General features: G+C 37.9%; 1 protein-coding gene across 1 annotated transcript in view; it reads left to right on the forward strand.

The window, feature by feature from the left end:
* The window catches only part of LOC139735738 (complement receptor type 1-like), a 68400-nt gene that overhangs the window by 13091 nt on the left and 33114 nt on the right, over positions 1-22195 (forward strand). The window contains exon 3 of the mRNA XM_071646486.1: positions 1044-1223. Within this exon, the coding sequence (XP_071502587.1) occupies positions 1044-1223 (180 nt within the window). The remainder of the gene's footprint in view (positions 1-1043; positions 1224-22195) is intronic.

Consider the following 22195-nt stretch of genomic DNA (forward strand, 5'->3'; position numbering starts at 1 on the left):
CAAGACGTTGTATAGGCAGTGTACAAGTAGAGTTGCCTACACAACGAGTCATATGAAGGGTTGTAAAAGAATAATTTTGATAACTTGATTACATATGTGTTACATCTGATAGCCGATCAAAAGCATGATTACCGTAATTCTGTTATGATGCACATTAGGACTAAGTTGTTTTGTAATTACTTGTTTTTTATTAGCCTGCGATATTTGACATTTGCATTTTTAGAACTTAAATCAAGGACACAGGGAGGTGAGAAGAAAAACACCTCCCTAAACGATCACGTGCACACTTTTAGAGAAATATTTGGAAAATTTTGTATGGAAAAAAAAAGAAAAATAAATATCCAAGGGTCCTTTGATACAGAAATCAAAGGTTCATTAATCAGAGAAATCGAACCGATATTTGTAAAATCATATTCGTACAAAATGGAAAAAAAAATCTTCTGCATCACAATTTTTTCTTATTTTTACTTTTACTTTTAGTTCAAGATAAATAGAAGTAATGTACTCCATAACCTGTACCAAATTTCAATCACCATAAATAATTTTGTGGGGGACATCGTAATCCAGTAACAAATATTCTATGCCTATATACAATTCATGGTGATCACTATGTTGGCCCATAATAGTGTAATCAGCAAATTATGGATCAGTGTTAAAAAAGACCTTCTCCTCCCAACTCTTCAGAAAGAGCTTCCTATAAAGTCGGGTGGTATTGAGGACAATAGATGATTTAGGAAATATGTTGATTTGAAAGGCATTATGAAGCCAAGGAGGACACGACATGGACACGAATGACATACTACTCTTAAATGCTCTCGTTTCAAACATATAATCATGATTGAAATCTTATTTATGATGTTATTTCTATTTCCCCCTTATTTCGGTATATTCCAATCCCTTGTAATTTTTTTTTCTATGACAGATTGTCCCTAAGAACAATAAATGACACAGTTTAATTAGACAAAGATAGATAATTTCTCACTTCATTAGCGTCAGTGTCAGGAATATAAAGTGTCATTGTTATTTCCCCTTACATTTGTCAGAGAACTGCACGGCCCTGTCTATTGAAAATGGACACCTGTTGCATTACGAAGTCGGTGACATCATTTCTCATGGAAGCGTTGTGGAATATGGTTGCGATGACGGTTACGAGGGCGCCCCATCAGGCCGCGTGGAATGTAGGCGTGGCAACCTCCTCCCGGAAGTCCCCACTTGTTCGCCAGGTGAGACCGATGTTCTAACGTCTCAAGCAAAATGTTTTGGGTTTCTTGTGGTTGGTCTTTTTCCCTTACCGACGTTATTTCATGGTAAAAAGTTCGTTTGTTTTGTTTATTCATTCCAATAAAAGATCAGTAGTTGTTGTTGTGTGTTAAAGAATAAAGAGAGGAAAAACGGGGCCCTATACAACAAATTATTTGCCCCGGACGATGCTGACATAAATCAAACAGAATAATAGGTACCAAACAAGAATATTAGATATACCATAATTATGATGTACCCTCGAGGGAGCTCATAGCGTCTCCACGATGGAGCTCATCCGAATTAAGTCAAGAAACGAGCTTATGCAAATATTAATAATTCGAGTAGTATCATTGAGCACCCAAGGTAAAAGGGATGTCTCAAAAAAGAGCTCATAAAAAAGAATACTATAAGATAACAATATCTATGTTGATGAATTACCAAACTTCCTTCACTCAAACTCGAATAACTATCCAACACTAACACTAACATGTGTGTGTGTGTGTGTGTGTGTGTGTGCGGTATGTGTATGATATAGTGTATACATATATCATGATCATAATCATTTCAATTTCAGTTTATTTCCATATTTCTCGAGGAAAAAATACATCAAATACAACAAAATTAAATGAAATACATGATATCCAGCTAGGAGACATACATAGAATATTGCAAATATATAAAACATATAGTGCTCGATCTATGAAGTTTGGAATCTGTGAATGAATGCTTAAAGAAATATGAAATAACCTACTTAAAAGCGAGCTTGTTGAGCGAAGGTCCAAGTTAAAATCGAGTTAAAGATTTAGATGGGGATTAATCAATTACGTGAACAGAAACATAATTCAAAAAGTATATGTTATACTTTCATGTGATTTATAATCTCAGCATGACCATTCTAAATTGCTGAATCAATTAAGCGCGATTTTAACAGGTAGCTGCATGCCGAACTCTACGACAAATGGTCATTACCAAGTAGCTCTCCCAGAGCGAGAGGATTTTCGGAATACGTCAGCAATGGGCTACACCAATGGAAGCGAGATTACCGTCCGAGTGATATGTGATACCGGTTTCCGTCCTGAGAATGATCGATATGCCACGTGTGTGAATGGGACCTGGTCCGTCATGTGGCCTACATGTGGTAAGTGAACTTTTACTTTTGCGACAGAGCTACTCAGTATGTAGATCATAACAGTTGTGGTACGTACAGAGACCGTTGACCCTTGAGCACGCTGAAGGGAGACTTTTTTTCAGTGTATTTTTTTTTCTTTAGTAGTTAGCAACATGATTATCATATTCTGGCAATTGAAGCATACTTACTGAAATACAATATATCTACTCGCCAAGAAACAAACAAAGATAAAAGGACCTCAGAGGTACATTTTACAACTGTATAGTAATATATAACAGTATCATGATAATATGAATGTAATGTTGATAATAATAATGATAATAATGATAATAACAATAATAATGATAATAATAATAATAATAAAAGTAATATAAATATAATAGTATTGCTAATGCATTGTATGTATATAAGCTTCTGCTTGGGCGAGTCGTGAGGGAAGATGTCATCATCAGGAAGGTGGGAAAGAGATTACTCCTTCTCTTTCTCTTATGTTGGCCCTCTCTATATTCGTTGAGACCATAGTATGGCGCCATCAAGAGCAGCCCTCACTCCGGCCAGCGTTTTTTTTTTTTTTTTTTTTTTTTTTTTTTTTTAGACGGCACAGATTGGGGCATGGCGCGTATTACACCTATGGGAAACACGTTGGGTTAAGGTCAGGATTTAGGGTTAGGGTTAGGGTTAGGGTTTGATGGTTATGGTTAGGGCTAGGGTTTGAGGGAATAGGGTTAGGATTAGGGTTAGGGGCCCCAATCTGTGCCGTCTAAAAAAAACACGCCTCCGGCCATGCCAGGGTGCGCCTTTTTTTTTCCCGTAACCAAGCGAGATATCATCTCATGACTATTTATTACGCGCAGCCACAAATATACCATTCTCCTCGGCTAGAGTGGGAGTCTTTTATGAATATTTATTACGCAGGACGCAAAGCCCCTGCAACTGATTATGAGTATGATACAGTGTATAATGCGCGCGAGCGTCTGTGTGTGTGTGTGTGTGTATGTGTGTGTATGTGTACGCGTGTGTTAACCGTCTGTGCACAGTAGCTCTCTGCCCCCAAAATGTACGGAGCTGAGATGAGTTCTATGGTCGGTATGTGAAGAACTGAGGACTATTGATTTGTTATACTTATTAGAATTTCCAAAATTCACCACAAGAACTGATCACCAGTCGCTCGTAAGTTGTTCGTAACTTTACGAACAGCTTCATAAAACAATCCCAGGACCCTGGACTTCTCAACAATGACGCCGTGCCAGAATACATCCTAACAAAGGCTTGACATTGGTGAAATGAACAAAAATCATGAAAATAAAGGAAATATTACCTGTTTCTTTCTCTATTTTCCTTAATTTTTAAATTTGATTTGATTTCTGAATTTCTTTTTCATACATAAATAAAATACAAAGTCAATTGAATTCACGAACTAATTAAGCGCAGTTTAATTTGAATCTGACAGTTAAAACATATAAATGATAAATTCAAAATGTTCAACATCTTTTATAACACAATACAAAATGAACACAAACAGGCATTATTTCATGCATATATTTATGCAAACGTAGGATCCTGTGTGTTTGTCGTTCAAAGACAAATTGAGCAATTCTAAATATAACAGAATTCTCGGTATCTCCAATAGCAAGGATGCTGTGCGCAGAGCAGCGTTTTAGATGCATTTTCGGATTGCTCACGGGACAAACTTGCCCCGGTTTAGGCGGCAAACACACTCAGACCACACTCTGTCTTTATCCAGAGGTATTTTGTTGTTGTTGCTGTTGAAAATTTCTTCACTTTCCATCGTGTGAACAGCACATTGAAGCCTTGCAGTAGTGAACCATGACTCTAGTGACCACAAATTAGTAAAATTTAGAAACTTTCGACTCTTTTAAACTGAATTATAGCCCACAAAAAAAGAGGGTAACAACAGAAAAGCAGTCAAATAACTCCATTGAATCGTATGGGAACTGCGACTCGCGTGAGACAACCGGAAGCGAACAAGGGCACCTAGGAAACCCACAGTGCATCTGTGACAGCGCTTTTCAGCGTGCGCAGAAGTTTTCTGCGCATTGGCGATACATGTACCGAGAATTTTAGGAAAGCCAACATCATAATCAACCGCTTGACGAGGACAATCTCGTGTAGAAATGATTGTCTAAACAATGCGACAAAGTAAAAACATAACATTCAAATGACCAGTCACTGAGTGGCGATAAAGGGAGAGAAAGGGAAAAATAAGGAGGAAAAAAAAAGAAAAAAAGGTGCAGCAGTGCAATGTAAAATGTGAAGTGCTTGCTTGGAAATGAATTGTAGGCATGCTATGGTACTATTGATAGGCTAAATGTTAGACCGATCGATCGTTGGAGGGTTTGATAACTGTTAATAGCTTCACAGTGATACTGACACTGACACAAGAATAAATGCAGAAGAGGTTCAAATTTATGAGATTAACAAGATTGGTCAAGAACGAATTATTGGTAGAATACAGCACATCATAAAATCATGCTCCATTAAAAAAATACAAGAACTCCAATTAAATTTTACATTTGTTAAGTAGGACCCTATAGGGCCGACAAGGCAGGGGGGTTATAATATATACGTTCACTATCACAGCGCATAACAAATGGATGGCCTATTAATGAAGAAAAAAAAATGCCCAAGCAATTTCTTTGTGACACCTAAGCTTATTCTATTGTTTCGTACAATGCTGTTCACTTAATCAGGGCATTGCAGCTGTAGCTCTCATGATTAATTCAATTTCCTGTAATGAAATTACTTGTTGTTCCAAATATTAGGAAATCATGGAAGATCGGTCCATTGCACAGATGATTGTTTCAAAGTTGCTCTCCAGAAGCTTTTGCTCTTCACTTTGTTCTAGAAGCATTACTGAAATGTTCGAAGTATCCATCTAACCGTATGTATGAGAAACTGTGTTCTATGTAGTCTCCTCATACTACTTCTCTGTTTCTTCCATCTGATCAGTAAAATCATGTAATAATTTTTCGTGTGAGATGATACGTGTGGCACAATTGTCAATTGTGTATTGTAAAGTCCTTCATGTTGTTGTTTGTAGTTGTTGATGTAATATTTTGCGTTACTTTCACAAATTGAATTTTAAAACGCTCTCCTTAACACTTAGTATTGGTCTATGTATCATTTCACCCTCCATTGGCAATTGACAGATATTAGAATCGAAAGTGATTTGAAATGTATCATGATAATATTTCATTCATGTTCATCACGCCCCGTATCAGCAAATGTATCATTAGTTGCGACCAAATAGATCTATATGTCGATCTCAGTTTTTATACAAAGAAAAATAAATCAGATCTACGTCCATGGTTACTCAAACACAGTCACGCTTGCTCCACGAGTACCCACACCGTGTGCATACACGTGACACCACAAATACGTACACATAAAGTACACATATACGCGCACAGGCACGTATCATACACTCAAACACACACAGGTACTCGCACACACACACACACACACACACACACACACACACACACACACACACACGTTTCTATGTGTACTTGGTAGGACAGCACACGTGGCTGGTGCACTGATATTTTAACATTACTAGTATTAATTCTCGCTTGGTTACGGGAAAAAAAAGGCGCTGCCAGGGTAGCAGTTCTCGAGATCGCGCCATCACTCGGCTTAACGAATACAGTCAACCCCTAAAAAAGGAAGAGAATCACTTAAAAAGGAGTTCAGAAATAGACTAACGAGATCCTCGAGAGGGTCAACATGTCGGCTAAACGGATATACTCGCCAACTAACTAACTAACTAACTAACTTACTTACTAACTAACCAGTAACTAACTAACTAACCACCTTTCTAAGTAACTAAATGAATAAATATAAGATAAAAAATATAAAAAGTCCAGAACTAGACTACACTCCGGTTGACTCAGATTACTGAATATTGGGGTTGACATAGAACAACCCTATACAGACAGCTCATAGTGCCCTATAGCGTGTTCACATGGTCGGCTATGTGATGTTGCTCGAAGGGGCACAGAACATGAGAGAGTGTGAAAGCAATTTATACTTTATTATAAAAGTCTAATCGGTCCTCCTCTGCCTCCTTAAGTACCAGACAGTGTAACGTCTTGTAAAGAAAAAACAGCAGCTAACTTCTTATGAGGGGCTGACAGAAATCCACGGGGATTATGACATTTCATTAGTTTCGTCCTGGTGTATTTTTAGCTCAAATTTAACTCTTGCTGGAATTCATAGGTATAAGAAAGGTTCTCAGAATACTTGACCATAATATAGGTTCTAATGGACAATCAAATTGACGTTATAATGTTGAAGTTATCAATGCAGTTTCTGCTGCTACTAGTATGTTATCTCCTTTTTCTTTTCAATTTCTGGTCCAAATTGCATATCACAATTTACGCCGGTAGGAACGTACATTGTGAAAGGACTACATAACCACTTGTACCAGGTCCCGTCTGTGGATGGATTCACTAATGAAAGTTGTGATGCGGGTTACCGCGGTCAGTCACCTTGCTTGACAACATGCTATAACAAGATTTGGTCTCAACCATGGCCCACCTAGCAAGACAGGCCGGATATTCACACTTCCCCTCGATATCAAATAGAAATAAAATTTATAAAGAAATATTAATATATTTATAGCGTAATGTGTTTCCTAGGGATCTTTCTCTGCATGAGAATTAAGCGTGACGACAACAACGACCAAAACAAATTAAGCTCATGGCTGCAAAGAATGTTGCAATATATAGGTGTTAAAAGTAAATGACTTTATACGGACATCTGATTGGTGTATGCAGTGTGGACACCGTACAGCAATGATTGTTTTTGCAGTGCTTTATCTGATAGAAATGAAATGATATTTGCCGTCTATTCCACTCTACCGAGGTCCTTGAAATACCCAAAATAAGCAATAACAAACACCAAACAAGGAAAAAGCGGCAGAAGGAGCAAATACAAAATTCGACGGATTAAAAGATTTTGCACAAGGCCGACTTAAAGTTTAAAAGCTCTCGTCCTCCCATTTTTTTCTTTCGGTGACGAGAAAGCAACATCTCGTAGTCATTTTCTTTCATTTGAACGGGTAGTAGAGTTTATGATATGAATGAATGAATGAATTGCTTTATTGTCCATAAAGGATATTCTCTTTTCACTGGTTTTTTTACATGTAGTCCACATAGTGAACAAGACAAAAAATTACAATTACATATTACGAATTGACAAATTCATCATAATTCAAAGGTACATATTGCATAACATATAATTCTGCTTGCCCAATGTATACATAAGGATAGCATATGAAATAGACCAGGTATGGATAATATACAACTGTCTTGTAAATCAATTTTTTGGCCAAAAAGTTCTGTATCATATAGGTCATAAAAAGAAAACTGTCAATAATAGCTCATATAATGTTTTCGTTTAAAGAAAAAACAACAATGTGATATGATCTTTAATTACAACATATGAGTTTCAGTTACGAAAATATATATATACATGGTGAGATGTATGTGTGTGCCATAGCATTTGAGAGTAATATGAGATATAGTGTGAGTAAAGGTGGTATGTATTCTGTATGTGTGTGTGTGCAGTGTATGGGTGCGCGTGTGTGTGTGTGTTTGTGTGAGTAAATTCTTCTTACACGCAAATATTTCAGAATTACGTCATCAATGTAATGTTACATCAATGTTACATCTGATACACCAAAAGAAAAATGAGATTATCCATAATTATTACAATCAATTGATATCTGGGTAAGGTATTCATGACGGGTGTGACACAGACCTTCGGACTTACGCATTATATTGATGTATGGCGTTAGGGATGAACGATTGCCTGAAACGGGTTTTCTGAGTACGTGGAACACACAAGCGAATACCTGAACGGTTGAAGGTAAAGTTTTCGTTGAGTGGGTGGGTGGGGTCCTGCATAATCTTCCGCAGTATGGAAGCAACTCTCTCTTGATAGACATCATCTAGGGATTACAATTCACGGGGTAGTAGTGGAACAATTCAGTCCAGGAATACAAGTACTTGGGTACGACCATAAGCAACTCACTAAACTGGTCAAAAAAATATCGAATCATTGCAGAAAAAAGCAAATCAGAGGCTTTACTTCATTAGGACCCTGAAAAAGCTCCATGTGGAAGACAGACTCGTTGCTCTATTCTACAACTCCATCATTGAGAGTGTTCTAACTTATAATATTGTGTGTTATTTTGCCCAAGCAACAAAATGTGCTTTGAAGAAGTTAAATCGTCCCAGAAAAATAGTCCAACGCTTATTAAATAGTCGAACGCTTACATATCTCGGATTGGTCGGATTGCTAGGAACATGAAGGTACTTTGTACCTCCATGCTAGGAACGATTCATTTGCCAGAAGAGACCCACTCAAATTATGCTGGTAGCACATTTTATACTGGTTTCTCTCTATTATCGCGTCGATTTAAAGATCCCCATTTGTTCTCAAGTTTTCAATCTTGCACAAACTCAATCCTTACAGAGGTTCTGAAATGTCTGCCACCTGCTAACCCATCAGGAAGCTACAGTATTTCAAACAGCGGTACCAACATTTTACGAACCCCTTCGACTGAAGGGTACAGACATGGGGACGCCCTCAATGTCAGCACCGTGTGTAACGACGGTTATCGCATTCAACCCAATCAGTCTACGGTGTTGACGTCTTGCCATGATGGTAGCTGGACGGTTCCATGGCCAACATGCGGTAGGCATACCTTAAAGGACAAGTTCACCTTACTAGACATGTGGGTTGAGTGAACACAGCAATATTAGTAGAACACATCAGTGAGAGTTTCAGCAAAATCGGACAATCCGTTAAAAAGTTATGAATTTTTGAAGTTTCTGCTCAGTCACAGCTGGATGAAAAGACTACTATAGCTTGTGATGTCACATGAGTACAACGATATAAAGAAAGAATAAAGAAAATTCAAAATATTCCCATTTTTCTCCCATAACAAAAGAACACTCGACTTCTCTCTTTCAGAAGGCAGGGGGAATAATATTACCCTTAACATACGTCAGTAGCAAGTCGAAGAACTGTGCACTTTATTCAAAAAGTAAAGTTTTGTGAAATTCTCTTTTTATTTTCCTTATATAGTTGTACGCATGTGACATCATACACTGTAGTAGTCTTCTCTTCCAGCAGTGACTGCGCAGATACTTAAAATATTTGTAACTTTTGAACGGATTGTCCAATTTTCCTCAAACTTTCACTGATGTGTTCTACTAATATTGCTGCATCTTCTCAATCCTTATGTATATATGAAGGTGGACTTGTCCTTTAAGCTTATAGATATAATTATCCATTTGATAAACTTTTTTTTTCAAATGGGAAAGAGATTTTCAAGGTTTCAGCAATGATTTATGTATAGATCTTATTCTATTTTTTATTTTGAGTCTTATTAATTTGGTTTTCACTGTTGTTGGGCCTCATTGTTCTGCACAGTGCTCTCCCGTTATTATGAAGTCCTCAGAACCGACGATTTTTCTTTCGTTGTATCGAAATTTCGTTTAGTGTGTTTATTCCTCATTTATCTGTTAATAAAACGTTGCATTGTCCTTGTCCTGCTCAGGTCATTTCAGTTTCCTTTTAATAGGCAAGGGATGATGGGGAACGAGTTTCACTATATTTGTGGATCGATACGAAGTTGATCTTTTTAATGGTATTTTTAATTTCTTTTTATACCCATGGATGTCATCTGAATGACGAGTGTATGAATATATACATTGAAAAAAAACAGGATGGTCATGAAATATTGATTGATTAACATTATCTTTACTTCAGCCAACAGATAATTCAGTGCAGCCCGAGGTTGAGTTATAAATTATTTCAATTGAACTTAACTGAATTTAAACAATACAAGTAGTACAATTCGATATTGAGTGAATACGCCATGTTATGAATTCAGCTTTGCAGAATTGAAAAGTAGGGGAGAAAAGGATATGATGTCTTCAAAAATCGTAGAGAACTAATTTTGATGAATATGAAGTGTAAAACAAACATAATCAAAAAGTGAAAAGTTTAGAGAGTATCAATAAATCAAATGGCGTAAATTACATGCTAAAATGCTTGATGATGCTTCATCAATCATTTTTATAGTATATTTCAGATTTTTTCCATAATTATGCAAAGAGAGAGAGAGAGGGATAGATAGATAGAATAGAGTACTACTAATTATACCCCCGCCAAACGAAGTTTGAAGGTGGTATATAGGAATCAGCGGACGGTCGGGCGGTCGGTCGGGCGGTCGGTCCGTTGCAAATCTTGCGTCGCGAACCATGGGCGTCACCAGGGGGGGGGGGGGGGTGCGTTGGGTGCGAACGCACCCCCCTTCAGCCCCTAAAAAAAAAAGAAAAAAAAAATAAGACTGCGAGCGACATCAACGCCGGACGCTAAATAATTATTCTTTTTTATTTTATTTTTATTTTGCACCAGGGACAACAAATTCGTGGGCAAAAACAATTCGCACCCCTGATGGCTCTGGCAGCACTGATTTTATACATATCTACTAGTATTCTATACAGTGTTTACTATTTATCGACCGTACTGTACATCCGTACGGTACGGAGCACGTACACGTTTGCATGTACGTGTGCTACTTACAAGAATGTAGGGTCTATGTACGTTACTTCTGACCAATCCATATTGCCAGCCCAAGTGCCAGCCTAAGCCTCATCAAAAAAAAAGAAAAAAAAAAAGAAGGGGCAAGTATATCATTTTGCCCAACCCCCTCCATAATTCCAGAGACAAGAAGAATTTCTTCTTACCTTTTTTTTTTGACAGAAAAAAAAAAGTTGCCCCCATTAAAATATTGGAGGAGCAAGCCTATTATAATTTTGTACCCCATAACTAATATCTAATAAATGAGAAGATTTCCTTGCTTTTGAAAGAAAAAAAAAATGTTGCCCCCATAAAAATATTGGAAGGCAAGCGCACCATGTGCCCCACCCCACATAATCATAATTCCCGCGATGAAAAGAAATTCTTGCTTTTTTGTTAGAAATATGTCCAATTATTTCATCCATAAGCAGTGGCGTAACTACCCCCCCCCCCCCCCCCCCCATCCGCTGGTTAAAAAAAAAGACTTACCAAAATAGTAATTCAAGGGTGAGTAAACTGCTTTTGAATTCGACATGAAAGGGTGATCATTGCGAAAAAGTATAGTTACAAACGGCGGTTTTTGGACTGTAAAATGTCAAAATTTTCAAGCTAGCTCGCTCCGCTCGCTCGCATCTAGTCGTAATGCTATTCTCCTGAAGTTGCTGCCAGTAATTGCCAGCAGTTGCGCCCGGTGCGCCCGCCCCTTTATTTCCAAAACGAAAAAATATAGCTACAAACGGCAGTTTTGGGACTTTTAAATGTCAAAATATTCAAGCTCGCTCGCTCCGCTCGCTCGCATTTAATTGTTATGCCATTAGCTGCCAGTAATTGCCAGCAGTTAAGCCCGGTGCCCCCCTTAATTTCGAAAGCAAAAAAATATAGCTACAAACGGCTGTTTTGGGACTGTAAAATGTCAAATTTTTCAAGCTCGCTCGCATTTAATCTTTATGCAATACTGCCAGTAATTGTCAGCAGTTGCGCCCGGTGCGCCCCCCCCCCCCTTAATTTCCAAAGCGAAAAATATATAGCTACAAACGGCAGTTTTCGGACTGTAAAATGTCAAAATGTTCAAGCTCGGTCTCTTCGCTCGATCGCATTTAATCGCTTTGCCATTCTCCTGATGTTGCTGCCAGTAATTGCCGGCAGTTGCGCCCCGTGCGCCCCCTCCTTTATTTCGAAAGTGAAAAATATATAGCTACAAACGGCAGTTTTTGGACTGTAAAATGTCAAAAATTTCAAGTTCGCCGTCTTCGCTCGATCGCATTTAATCGCTTTGCCATTCTCCTGATGTTGCTGCCAGTAATTGCCGGCAGTTGCGTCCGGTGCGCCCCCCCCCCCCCTTCCTTTATTTTTTTTTAAGCGAAAAATATAGCTACAAACGGCAGTTCTTGGACTGTAAAATGTCAACATTTTCAAGCTCGCTCTCTTCGCTTGCTCGCATTTAATCGTTATGCCATTCACCTGATGTTGCTGCCAGTAATTGCCAGCAGCTGCGCCCGGTACGCCCCGCCCCTTTATTTCCAAAGCGAAAAAATATAGCTACAAACGGCAGTTTTTGGACTTTTAAATGTCAAAATTTTCAAGCTCGCTCTCCTCGCTCGCTCGCATTAATCGTTATGCCATTCACCTGATGTTGCTGCCAGTAACTGCCAGCAGTTGTGCCCGGTGCGCCCCCCCCCCCTTAATTTCCAAAGTGAAAAAATATGGCTACAAACGGCAGTTTTTGGACTGTAAAAATAAAATGTATAATTTTCAAGCTCGGTCGCTCCGCTCGCTCGCATGTAATCGTTTTGCCATTCTCCTGATATTGCTGCCAGCTATTGCAAGCAGTTGCACCCGGTGCCCCCCTTGAATTCCAAAGCGAAAAAATATAGCTACAAACGGCATTTTTTTTTTTACTGTAAAGTGTCAACATTTTCAAGCTCGCTCGCTCGCATTTAATTGTTATGCAATTTTCCTGATGTTGCTGCCAGTAATTTGTCATTTCACACCGTCATTCCATAATCTATTTAGGGGGGGGGGGGGACCACAACCTCCCCCCTTGCTCATTCCGCTTGCTCGGGCTCGGTCGCGTTCATGACATCAGTGTAAGAATTAATACTAGAAGTTTGTTTAAATGATACCATTTATAGGCAAATTGTTCATTAACAATTTACTTCAAAATGTAATGATACCTTAAACAAGTGGGACTGTTTCGAGTCGATAAAACACGCAAAAAACCTGCATCAAATTGCACACTTTAAAACATCAAAATGCAAAAAGTGCTCACCTTGTGAGGGGGACACTCCCTCCCACATCCTCCCCCTCGCTCACTCCGCTCGCTCTTGCTTGGCCGCGTTCATGAAATTCAGTGTGAATATTAAAACAGGAAGTTTATTTGGATGATACTATTTTATAGGCAAATTGTTCAATAATAATCTACATCAAAATATACTTCTACCTTAAACAAGTAGGACTGTTTCAAGTCGATAAAACAAGCAAAAACAAGCATAAAATTGCACCATTTACAACATCAAAATGCAATTTCAGTTCTAACCGTCGGAGGGGGGTTGGCCCCCTCCCACACCCTCCCCCTCGCTCGCTCCGCTTGCTCGGGCTCGGTCGCGTTCATGACATCAGTGTAAGAATCAATACAAGAAGTTTATTGAAATGATATGATTTATAGGCACATTGTTCAGCAACAATTTCCATCAAAATGTATACCTGCTACCTTAAACAAGCGGGACTGTTTCAAGTCGATAAAAACACGCAAAAAACCTACATCAACTTGCACCATTTACAACATCAAAATGCAAAAAGTTCTCACCGTGGGAAGAGTGGAGACAACAGGCACTTCCACACCCTCCCTCCCCCCCCCCCTTGCTCGCTCCCTCGCATACTAACACCACCCCACCCCCCACCCCCCCCCCCCCAAAAAAAAAAGAAATCCTAGTTACGCCGTTACATTAAAAGTCTGGGGATATATTCCAAAGATTATGTCTGTCCAAAACATCGCGCTACATTTAGTGTCAAAACGCACCCCCCTTGAAAAAAAGCTGGTGACGCCCCTGCGAACTACTTCCTCATTTTTCAACCGATTCCCATAAAACTTGGCACAGATGTGTGCCTTGGGTTGTAGATGTGCAAGACGTATTTTTTTACAGTACCCAAAAGTACGTTGCCATGGTAACGGCATATTATGGGCAAAAATGGGTACAAATCTTGCGTCGCGAACTCCTCCCACAGTTTTTGATCAATTTTTATGAAATTAGGTACAGATGTTCATCTGAATATGTTAATGTGCAAGACACATATTTCCGCAGTAGCAAAAAGTGCGTTGCCATGGTAACGACATGTTATTGGTAAAATATAGGGCAAAATGCTTCATGGCAAAACTGCTTCATCAGCGTTCTTCCAATTCTCATGGAATTCATATTGAATGTTTGTCTTAGGATATAGGTCAGCATGGCACATTTCTTGACAGTGACAAAAAGTATGTTACCATGGTAACAGCTCACATATTATGAGCCAAAATGATGGAAAATTTTGTGTTGCAAACTACTTCCTCAGTTTTTGCCCAATTTCCATGAAACTTGGTACAGATGTGTGCCTTTGGTTGTAGATGTGCAAGACGCATTTTTTGACAGTACCCGAAAGTACGTTGCCATGGTAACGGCATATTAATGGCAGAAGATCAAGGAAAGATCTTGCGGATTTAACTACTTCCTCAGTTTTTTGACCAAAGCTTATGAAATGTGGCACACACCTTGATCTTGGTGGGAAGATGTGGAAGACATATTTTTCGGACGTGTCGAAAGCTGCGTTGCCATGGTAACGGTATATAAATGGCAGAAGATCAAGGAAAGATCTTGCGGATTGAACTACTTCCTCTGTATTCGACTGAAGCTCATGAAATGTGGCACACACATTGGTCTTGGTGGGAAGATGTGCAAGACATATTTTTTGGACTTGTCGGAAGCTGCGTTGCCATGGTAACGGCATATTAATGGCGGAAGATCAAGGAAAGATCTTGTGGATTGAACTACTTCCTCAGTTTTTGACAAAAGCTTATGAAATGTGGCACACACAATAGTCTTGGTGGGAAGATGTGCAAGACATATTTTTCGGACGTGTCGGAAGCTGCGTTGCCATGGTAACTGCATTTAAATGGCAGAAGATCAAGGAAAGATCATTCCTTGGGTAAGACTGTCGTCACGGGGCGAGGGTATTAATCACCTTCAGTGATATTTCTAGTTTTAAAGAGAAAAGAGACTGGCCCAAAACATAACGGCGTTAAAAAACTTAACAATCGTTATGTTGCGAGCTTTTATAAGAAATTAAAACACCCATAGCTGGTAAGATATCATTCCATACGACATTTGAATATATGAGCTATTATGGAAAAATATAGGTAATAAGACCACTACCTTCCACCTTCAGCAATTTTAGTTTCCTTACATATCATGATATGTGACCGTGCCTCACAGAACGAACAAAAAGTCGCACACCTTTATTTTACGTGAGAACTTTAAAAAGGTGACATGGGTCAGCCAAGTCAATCTTGAGGTGTTCCTATTATCTGAAAGAGCTATTCTTCTTCTGCATTGATCCCCAAGTTTGGGATCATAGAATGAATGGGAAAGTGTGTTTTTAGCAGTTTTTCTACAACCCTCTTTTTGTAGAGTAGTGAGATCAGATATTAGGTCTCTTTTCATATCCTTTGCACACTCTTTACTTTCAACTCTAATAACTTTAAAAAGGATAATGCTACTGCTGGATGGACAGAATGTGTTAATATACGGCCCAGCATATTAAACTTCAGCTTAATCTGATAATCCCTTCATTGTTATTGGTCCAGTGGTTTACATCCTGTTTTTTTGTCCCATTCATACCACAGCTAGTACAGCTTGGTAAAGCTATAAAAAGCGCTTAACTAGACCCTGTACAGCTCTACGAATCAGTTCAGAGCCTTTTTTCTCCGTTCACACTTTTCCAGAGTTATGCATTCTTTCAAGTATTTAGATAGATTAGGAGAGTCCATTTGAATTGAGTAATACATCATTTTAAAGCTTAGAGTCTGCTCATTCCTAATCTTCCCTTAACGAAAATTCATGTCTGGCGACTTTCCATTGGTTTTGTGATGCAGGGTCACATACGTTTGACGTATAATATAATGAATATATTCAACAACAACAAAAAAAAAAAACGTTAGCTACGTTACATCTAACGTTATACCTTTCATATTCATACTTTTCTCTGCCCGTACATGGTTATTACTTTTTGTACCTTACTAATAATGGCTTTGAGGGGAAGCATATCACAAACTCTACTTTTTCGCTTCCCTCCGTTGTCGACAATTCCGACATTAAGTAAATAGCATGTATCTATTGTTTTCTGAATGTATTGCATTGACTTAATATTTCGATGTAATATACGAAATATGTACATTTTTTTGTCATACCATGTTTTGTACACCGTCACCCTTTGTTTAAATTAAAAAAGAAAATGAAGATGGGGGAAAATGGAAAAAAAAGAAGAAGGGATGTGACCCCCCAAATAGGTTAGATTAGAAATGTCCTTACGGCGCGACTTATATGCCTCCGCCCCGTCGCATGGTTCTCCCGATGGGTCTATAACACCTCTCAACAATGTCAGACGACAGTTTCACATGATTGGCAAAACATTAGAATAGCATTTGACTCACTTGGAAATTTACGAAAATGACTGAATAAATGACGAGGAGTCATCGTGTGGGAAGTTGCGCACTTTGTCTTGAAAGAGTAAAAATGTTCCAGACAATAATACAATCTGCATTATTTCTCAGTATATAATTTGCACATTTGGAAATACGCATATATTTTGCTAATGAAATTAATGTACACATGTATTTTCTTTCCGTGCATCATGTACATTGTAACTTGTATACTAATATTAACTGTGATATTACTGCAAATAAATTTGTTTTGGAATAGTATTTTATGTGTAAGAAAATGAAATCAAACCATTAAATCAGACAAATTTAAAGTGCTCGTTTATAAGTCACATTTCCGACGTGATTCAACATTTCAGATTAAAGATTCAAATTTATTTTCACTTCCATTAAATAAATAAAGACATTATAAACAAGGTATATACAGAGGATATTTGTAATTATTGCAAAGTGGGATTTAACAAAGTACCAAAAAATAATAAAAAGTTTAAGAAACAGCCCCCCCCCCCTAAAAAAAAAAGTATGTGCGTATAATCAAAGACGTTCCTCTATGCATCTGTAGGTATGTCCTGATATATCCTAATCGCATCCTCTCATAACTACACTCTTTTCACGTCTTCTTTTTTATTCAAGTTTTCTATTCTTTCTCTTTTTTTTTTTTTTTTTTTTTTGCCCGTTGTGATTTTTCTTCAACCCCAGTAAATATGCGAAAAAAAAGTAGAAGAGAAAAAGAGTATATATCTTTTCATGAGGCAGTACAATGAGCGTATGCATACACGTGCTGGAAAGTTACGGTGGTGATGCAGTCGTGTTTTCAGCCTCTCTGCATAAATCAAAAGGCCAGTTCGATGATTAAATGTATGTAGTGTACTGTCATGTGTGGCCTATACTTCTCTTACTTTTTCTGTCTTGAGGGATCTTCTCTAAAGGAAATGATACGCTTTTCAGCAAGTTCTATCGAATTGTACAGACACTTTCTGGGGCCTCTCCCTATCCCTCTCTCTCTCTCTCTCACACACACACACACACACACACACACACACACACACACACTCCTTGCTTTTACCGTTCCAAATATTTCCAACAAAAGTATGCTTGTTTTTTTTTTGCTACACCCTGCTCCTTTTTTCCCTCCAACACGGCTCTTTCAAACACATATGCCAAAACATGGGGCAAAATAAACATAAGGACCCACTCCCCAAAAAATCACACACACACACACACACACACACACACACAAACAAGCAACAAAACAAATAGAAGACAAGAAAATTAAAAACATTTTCAAGAAACATCACATTTCTCATGCTAATTCCTTTCATGTTTATTAAACGCTTATTTTTCCTTTATAGTAAGGCTGGTGTGTCCGTATGTTTTGCAGAGATTTTGAAATGCATGCCATCTACCACTTCAAACGGACACTACAGCATTATCTTCTTGACATATCCATACCGGGGTGCACCTTCGGCTCAAGGGCACACACATGGTGAGCGCTTCTGGGTCAACACCGTGTGTAACGTAGTCTGGCTTCCAGACCCTCTGCCCATACTATTTCGCTATCCATGATATTGACGCCCTCAACGTCGAAAATTAGTATAGTTTAAGTTGATTTTCTCGCGCAGAGGGTCTGGAAGCATTCGTCTTGGAGTTAATGGATTCCGCCCGATTTTGGGCGGAATCCATAAATCTGTCAGCGCTCCCGTCCTCTGAAGCGCGAAATTCGAATTATCCTGCTCAGCGTGTTATCAGAGCCGGGTGGTGGAGGACTCTCCCTACTACCTGTGTGTTGGCATTGCGGCGTGTGTGTACCAATGGTGTGGATGCTGTATACTGTAGTATGCAGGATGAGGGTGATGGTATACAGGCACATTCAGGGAGGCGTATATTCTACCTCCCTGCACACGAACATTCGGACTTTTCTAAGATCGAAAGTAAGGTCGGATGGAAGAATCGGCAATCGTAGACAGTGTGTACTCCATGATGTGTATTCCTAAAAGTTTGCTATGTTTTTGATTGTTACTCACGTTTTTTCCTGTTTACTACTATAGATGCGCACAATGGTCAAGTGAACTATGTTTCCAATAAAATTAAAGCAGACCATTGTGTCTATCGACGAAATCAAAAATCACATATCCTTGTTATTTATGTTATAAGCTCAATAAGGAATAGGTGTCCAAGGAAGATTTTTTTTTGTTTCTTCATGTGTGCTGGGTTTTTTTTTCAACTAATGTAGGGCCTATAGTGCAATACAATCAGTAAATGCGAACCACATTTCCCTTCCTTCCTTTGCAAAGTATCTCAATCACAGTATTTTAATGCATAACCATCTGGGTCGTTTTCTCGTTTCCACTATGTTGTCTAATGGATTTCTTTTGTAGGCTCGACTTGGGGAAAACCAGCAACCTTTTTTTTTACCTTTTTTTTTTTAGTAGGCCTTATGAGTATGAATGTAAAAACCGGTCTAATTTGACTACTAGTATACTGAATCCTACAAATAAAGCAAAAATTCACGGATCTTTGACCAATGAAAAAACACAAAATGGATGCATATTTTGATAGAAACTGGCAATTTCAGATACACATTTTTTTTTTCTATATGTGATATTGAGTTCACTTCAATGATTTAATCTTAAAGGGTGTGTACAGTTCAGGTTGTGGTGAGGATATAGCTCTGAACATTTTGCGAGATATTCAGAAACCTTCTAAGTTCTATAAGGGGTATCAAAAGTTTATTCGATGAAAATCGGTTTTGAAATGGCCGAGATAACCAAAAACAAGGTGAAACAAAGAGATCCTAATAAAGTTGTGGCATGTCGCCTTTTATTATTAGCACTTTTTTTTTGGATATCTCAGCCATTTGAAAACCAATTTTCATCAAATAAACATTGAATCCTTCTTTGAGCTCTTTCATATTTCATATGAAGATGCTTTTCATTATCTCGCTTAGGAATGTTCAAAAGATGAATGCCCACCTCAACAAGTACTGTACAGTCCCTTTATAGGTGTTATAGACGTGGAATGCAATCATCAGCTCAATGTAAATGAACATTATCTGAGGTCCCAAATCTTCCCGACATTCATCAATGTACGAATTGGTGCTCAAATATCCAAATGAACAGCATCAACAGTGAAGTATTTTAATTTGTTGCTTTTTTTGGGGGGGGGGGGGAGGGGAGATGGTTTGGGGTTTTTCAGAGAGAAACAAGTTAACAATTCATGTAGACATTATTATTGTTGTTGTTGTTGTTGTTTTAAAGAACGAAAGAAGAGAGAGAGAGAAAATGGGGCCCGATACAAATAATTTGCCCCAGACAGCACTTAACAAAAAACAAACATTATAAATCTTAGAGAGATATAATTATTGTTCTCATGATATCAATGATCATTTTCGACAAATAATGAAAACTCTAAAGAGGTTTCCCAAATCAGGTATCCGGAATTGTGAGTTTCAAAATCAGGCATCTTTGTGGATGAAAAAATTGACTAGGCCCTCTAAAAAAGCAAAACAGCAACAACAACAACAACAACAAAACCCTGCGAGTATAATAGACTTGATTGTGGCGATATTGATTGATGCACAACGCCTTCCGCTGTATTTGTTCGTATAACGTTAAACTCATACTTAAGAGTCAGAATGATGAGATACATTACAAAAACACACAATTTCTCCATCTGAAAAGCATAGTGCTTCCACATGCTCTGTAAAATATGTTGATGACAAGCTATTATTATTGCATAAGGCAGGCTAATATTCGGAGAAGAGCTATGATTCAATATGGCCTGTGCACGGGAAAAATATTTAAAAAAATTATTCAAGCTAAAAGTATCTGAATTGGACATATCATATTCTTTCAATTTTTGTCAATGCTTTCATACGTATAATTCTCATTGTTATGATTCGTTACGTTCCGAACAAAGTTCGCTAATGCGAATGATTAAGTTCATTATTCCGAAAGTTTGTCAGTGCTAAAATGTAATAAGTTTCGTGAATTAAAAAATTTATGATTAATCCCAAAATGAATGCAGAGTCGTAATTCTTCAGAAGGTTTGTTGATCAGATCATGTTTTTCGGAATGACGAACATTATTCAATATCATCAGATGATATTGAATAATGTTCCTTATTCCGAAAAACTTAATAGGGTTCTTTATTCCAAAGTTTCGTTTATCGCAAAATGAATGAAGGGTCGTTATTCCAAAGGCGCGTCAATCTGGTGATGAAATAGAATTCGTAATTCCGAAAATAAAATATGTTTTATTTTTCAGCGAAATGCGGTGTTGTTATTGTTAAGATATAGAATATTACGCAATGAAATTTAAGGGAAGAGCGCTAGCTGGAATACAATTGGAATTTTGGATTGCATTATTGATAGAAAACGAATATTTCCTCTTCTTCCTCCGTATCCCACCTTTCCCATATACTCTATAGCCAACATCGTCATCGGGATGAACCATTCTTTGCCACATTCACCATTCAATAAATCGGAATCAGGAATGTAACAACATCAATATTTACAAAAGGTCACACAAGTGCTCGGTTTTCCCACCTCCCTGGTAATACCACCTATATGGCCTACATGCTTACATCCTATAAGGTCCAAGGAGCATATCACCTAAAGACATGCATATGGTGAAATGGAGAAGTTTGTCGTCGAGGGATTAAAAAGCAAAAATTACAGGATGGAGACCAAAATTAATAATTGGTTGTGGTGTGCCATATAGTACCGAACTTATTTCTGTTCTCTACTTATCTACACTCAATTTTCATTTTGCATTGAATGAGGTAATAAAAGCAGCCAACTTGCGTTGCTTCTTATATATAGAAATAAAAAAAAAAACAATTAATAGTCTTACGATGGGGTGATAATTGTCTCTAAACATATCATTTGTCATAAACTTGGCACCTGTTTCTTTTATAGAAAGTTTATTATGATTAACTAATATGGACGGGTCTCTGAGCATATGAAAAACAATGAAAAAAAAGTACATGAGCATCTTTTGAGAATTTGAATTGAGGCAAAATATTCCACAAAACTGATACTTTCCTATATACAAGTGAAAATCTGCAATAAGCTGAAAAAATATATGAGTTACATGGACAAATCTATATCAAATGATAGAGCTTGTCATATCTTAATTATGTGAATACAAAAACTGTAAGTCAGAGTCTATTATTGTTTGTAACGTTTGGCCGTTATTTTTTTTTTTTTTTTGCATGATGACCTTGGGAAATGAAGTCTTTCAGCTGAAGATATCCAAAACAAAGCTGCAATGATAATTCATTATGATTGCACTGTATACGTCCACTTGATATATGCCAGCAATGAACCATGTTAATTGCGACTTAAACTAAATAATTAGTATTCTTTCTTGCATATTTACCCATGGATGTTCTTAGCAAAACAAGACTTTTTAAGGGGGGGGGGGCATAATTGCCCCGAAGCGCATCATGCTTCAAACAATGGCCTTCTGTCAAAGAAATATCTTGTTAATTATTTGTTTCACTATACATAACCA

Source organism: Diadema antillarum, unplaced genomic scaffold (genome assembly GCF_040938485.1).
Source record: "Diadema antillarum isolate AM-2024a unplaced genomic scaffold, OU_Dant_1.0 seq00000596_RagTag, whole genome shotgun sequence".
NCBI classification, from domain to species: Eukaryota; Metazoa; Echinodermata; class Echinoidea; order Diadematoida; family Diadematidae; genus Diadema; species Diadema antillarum.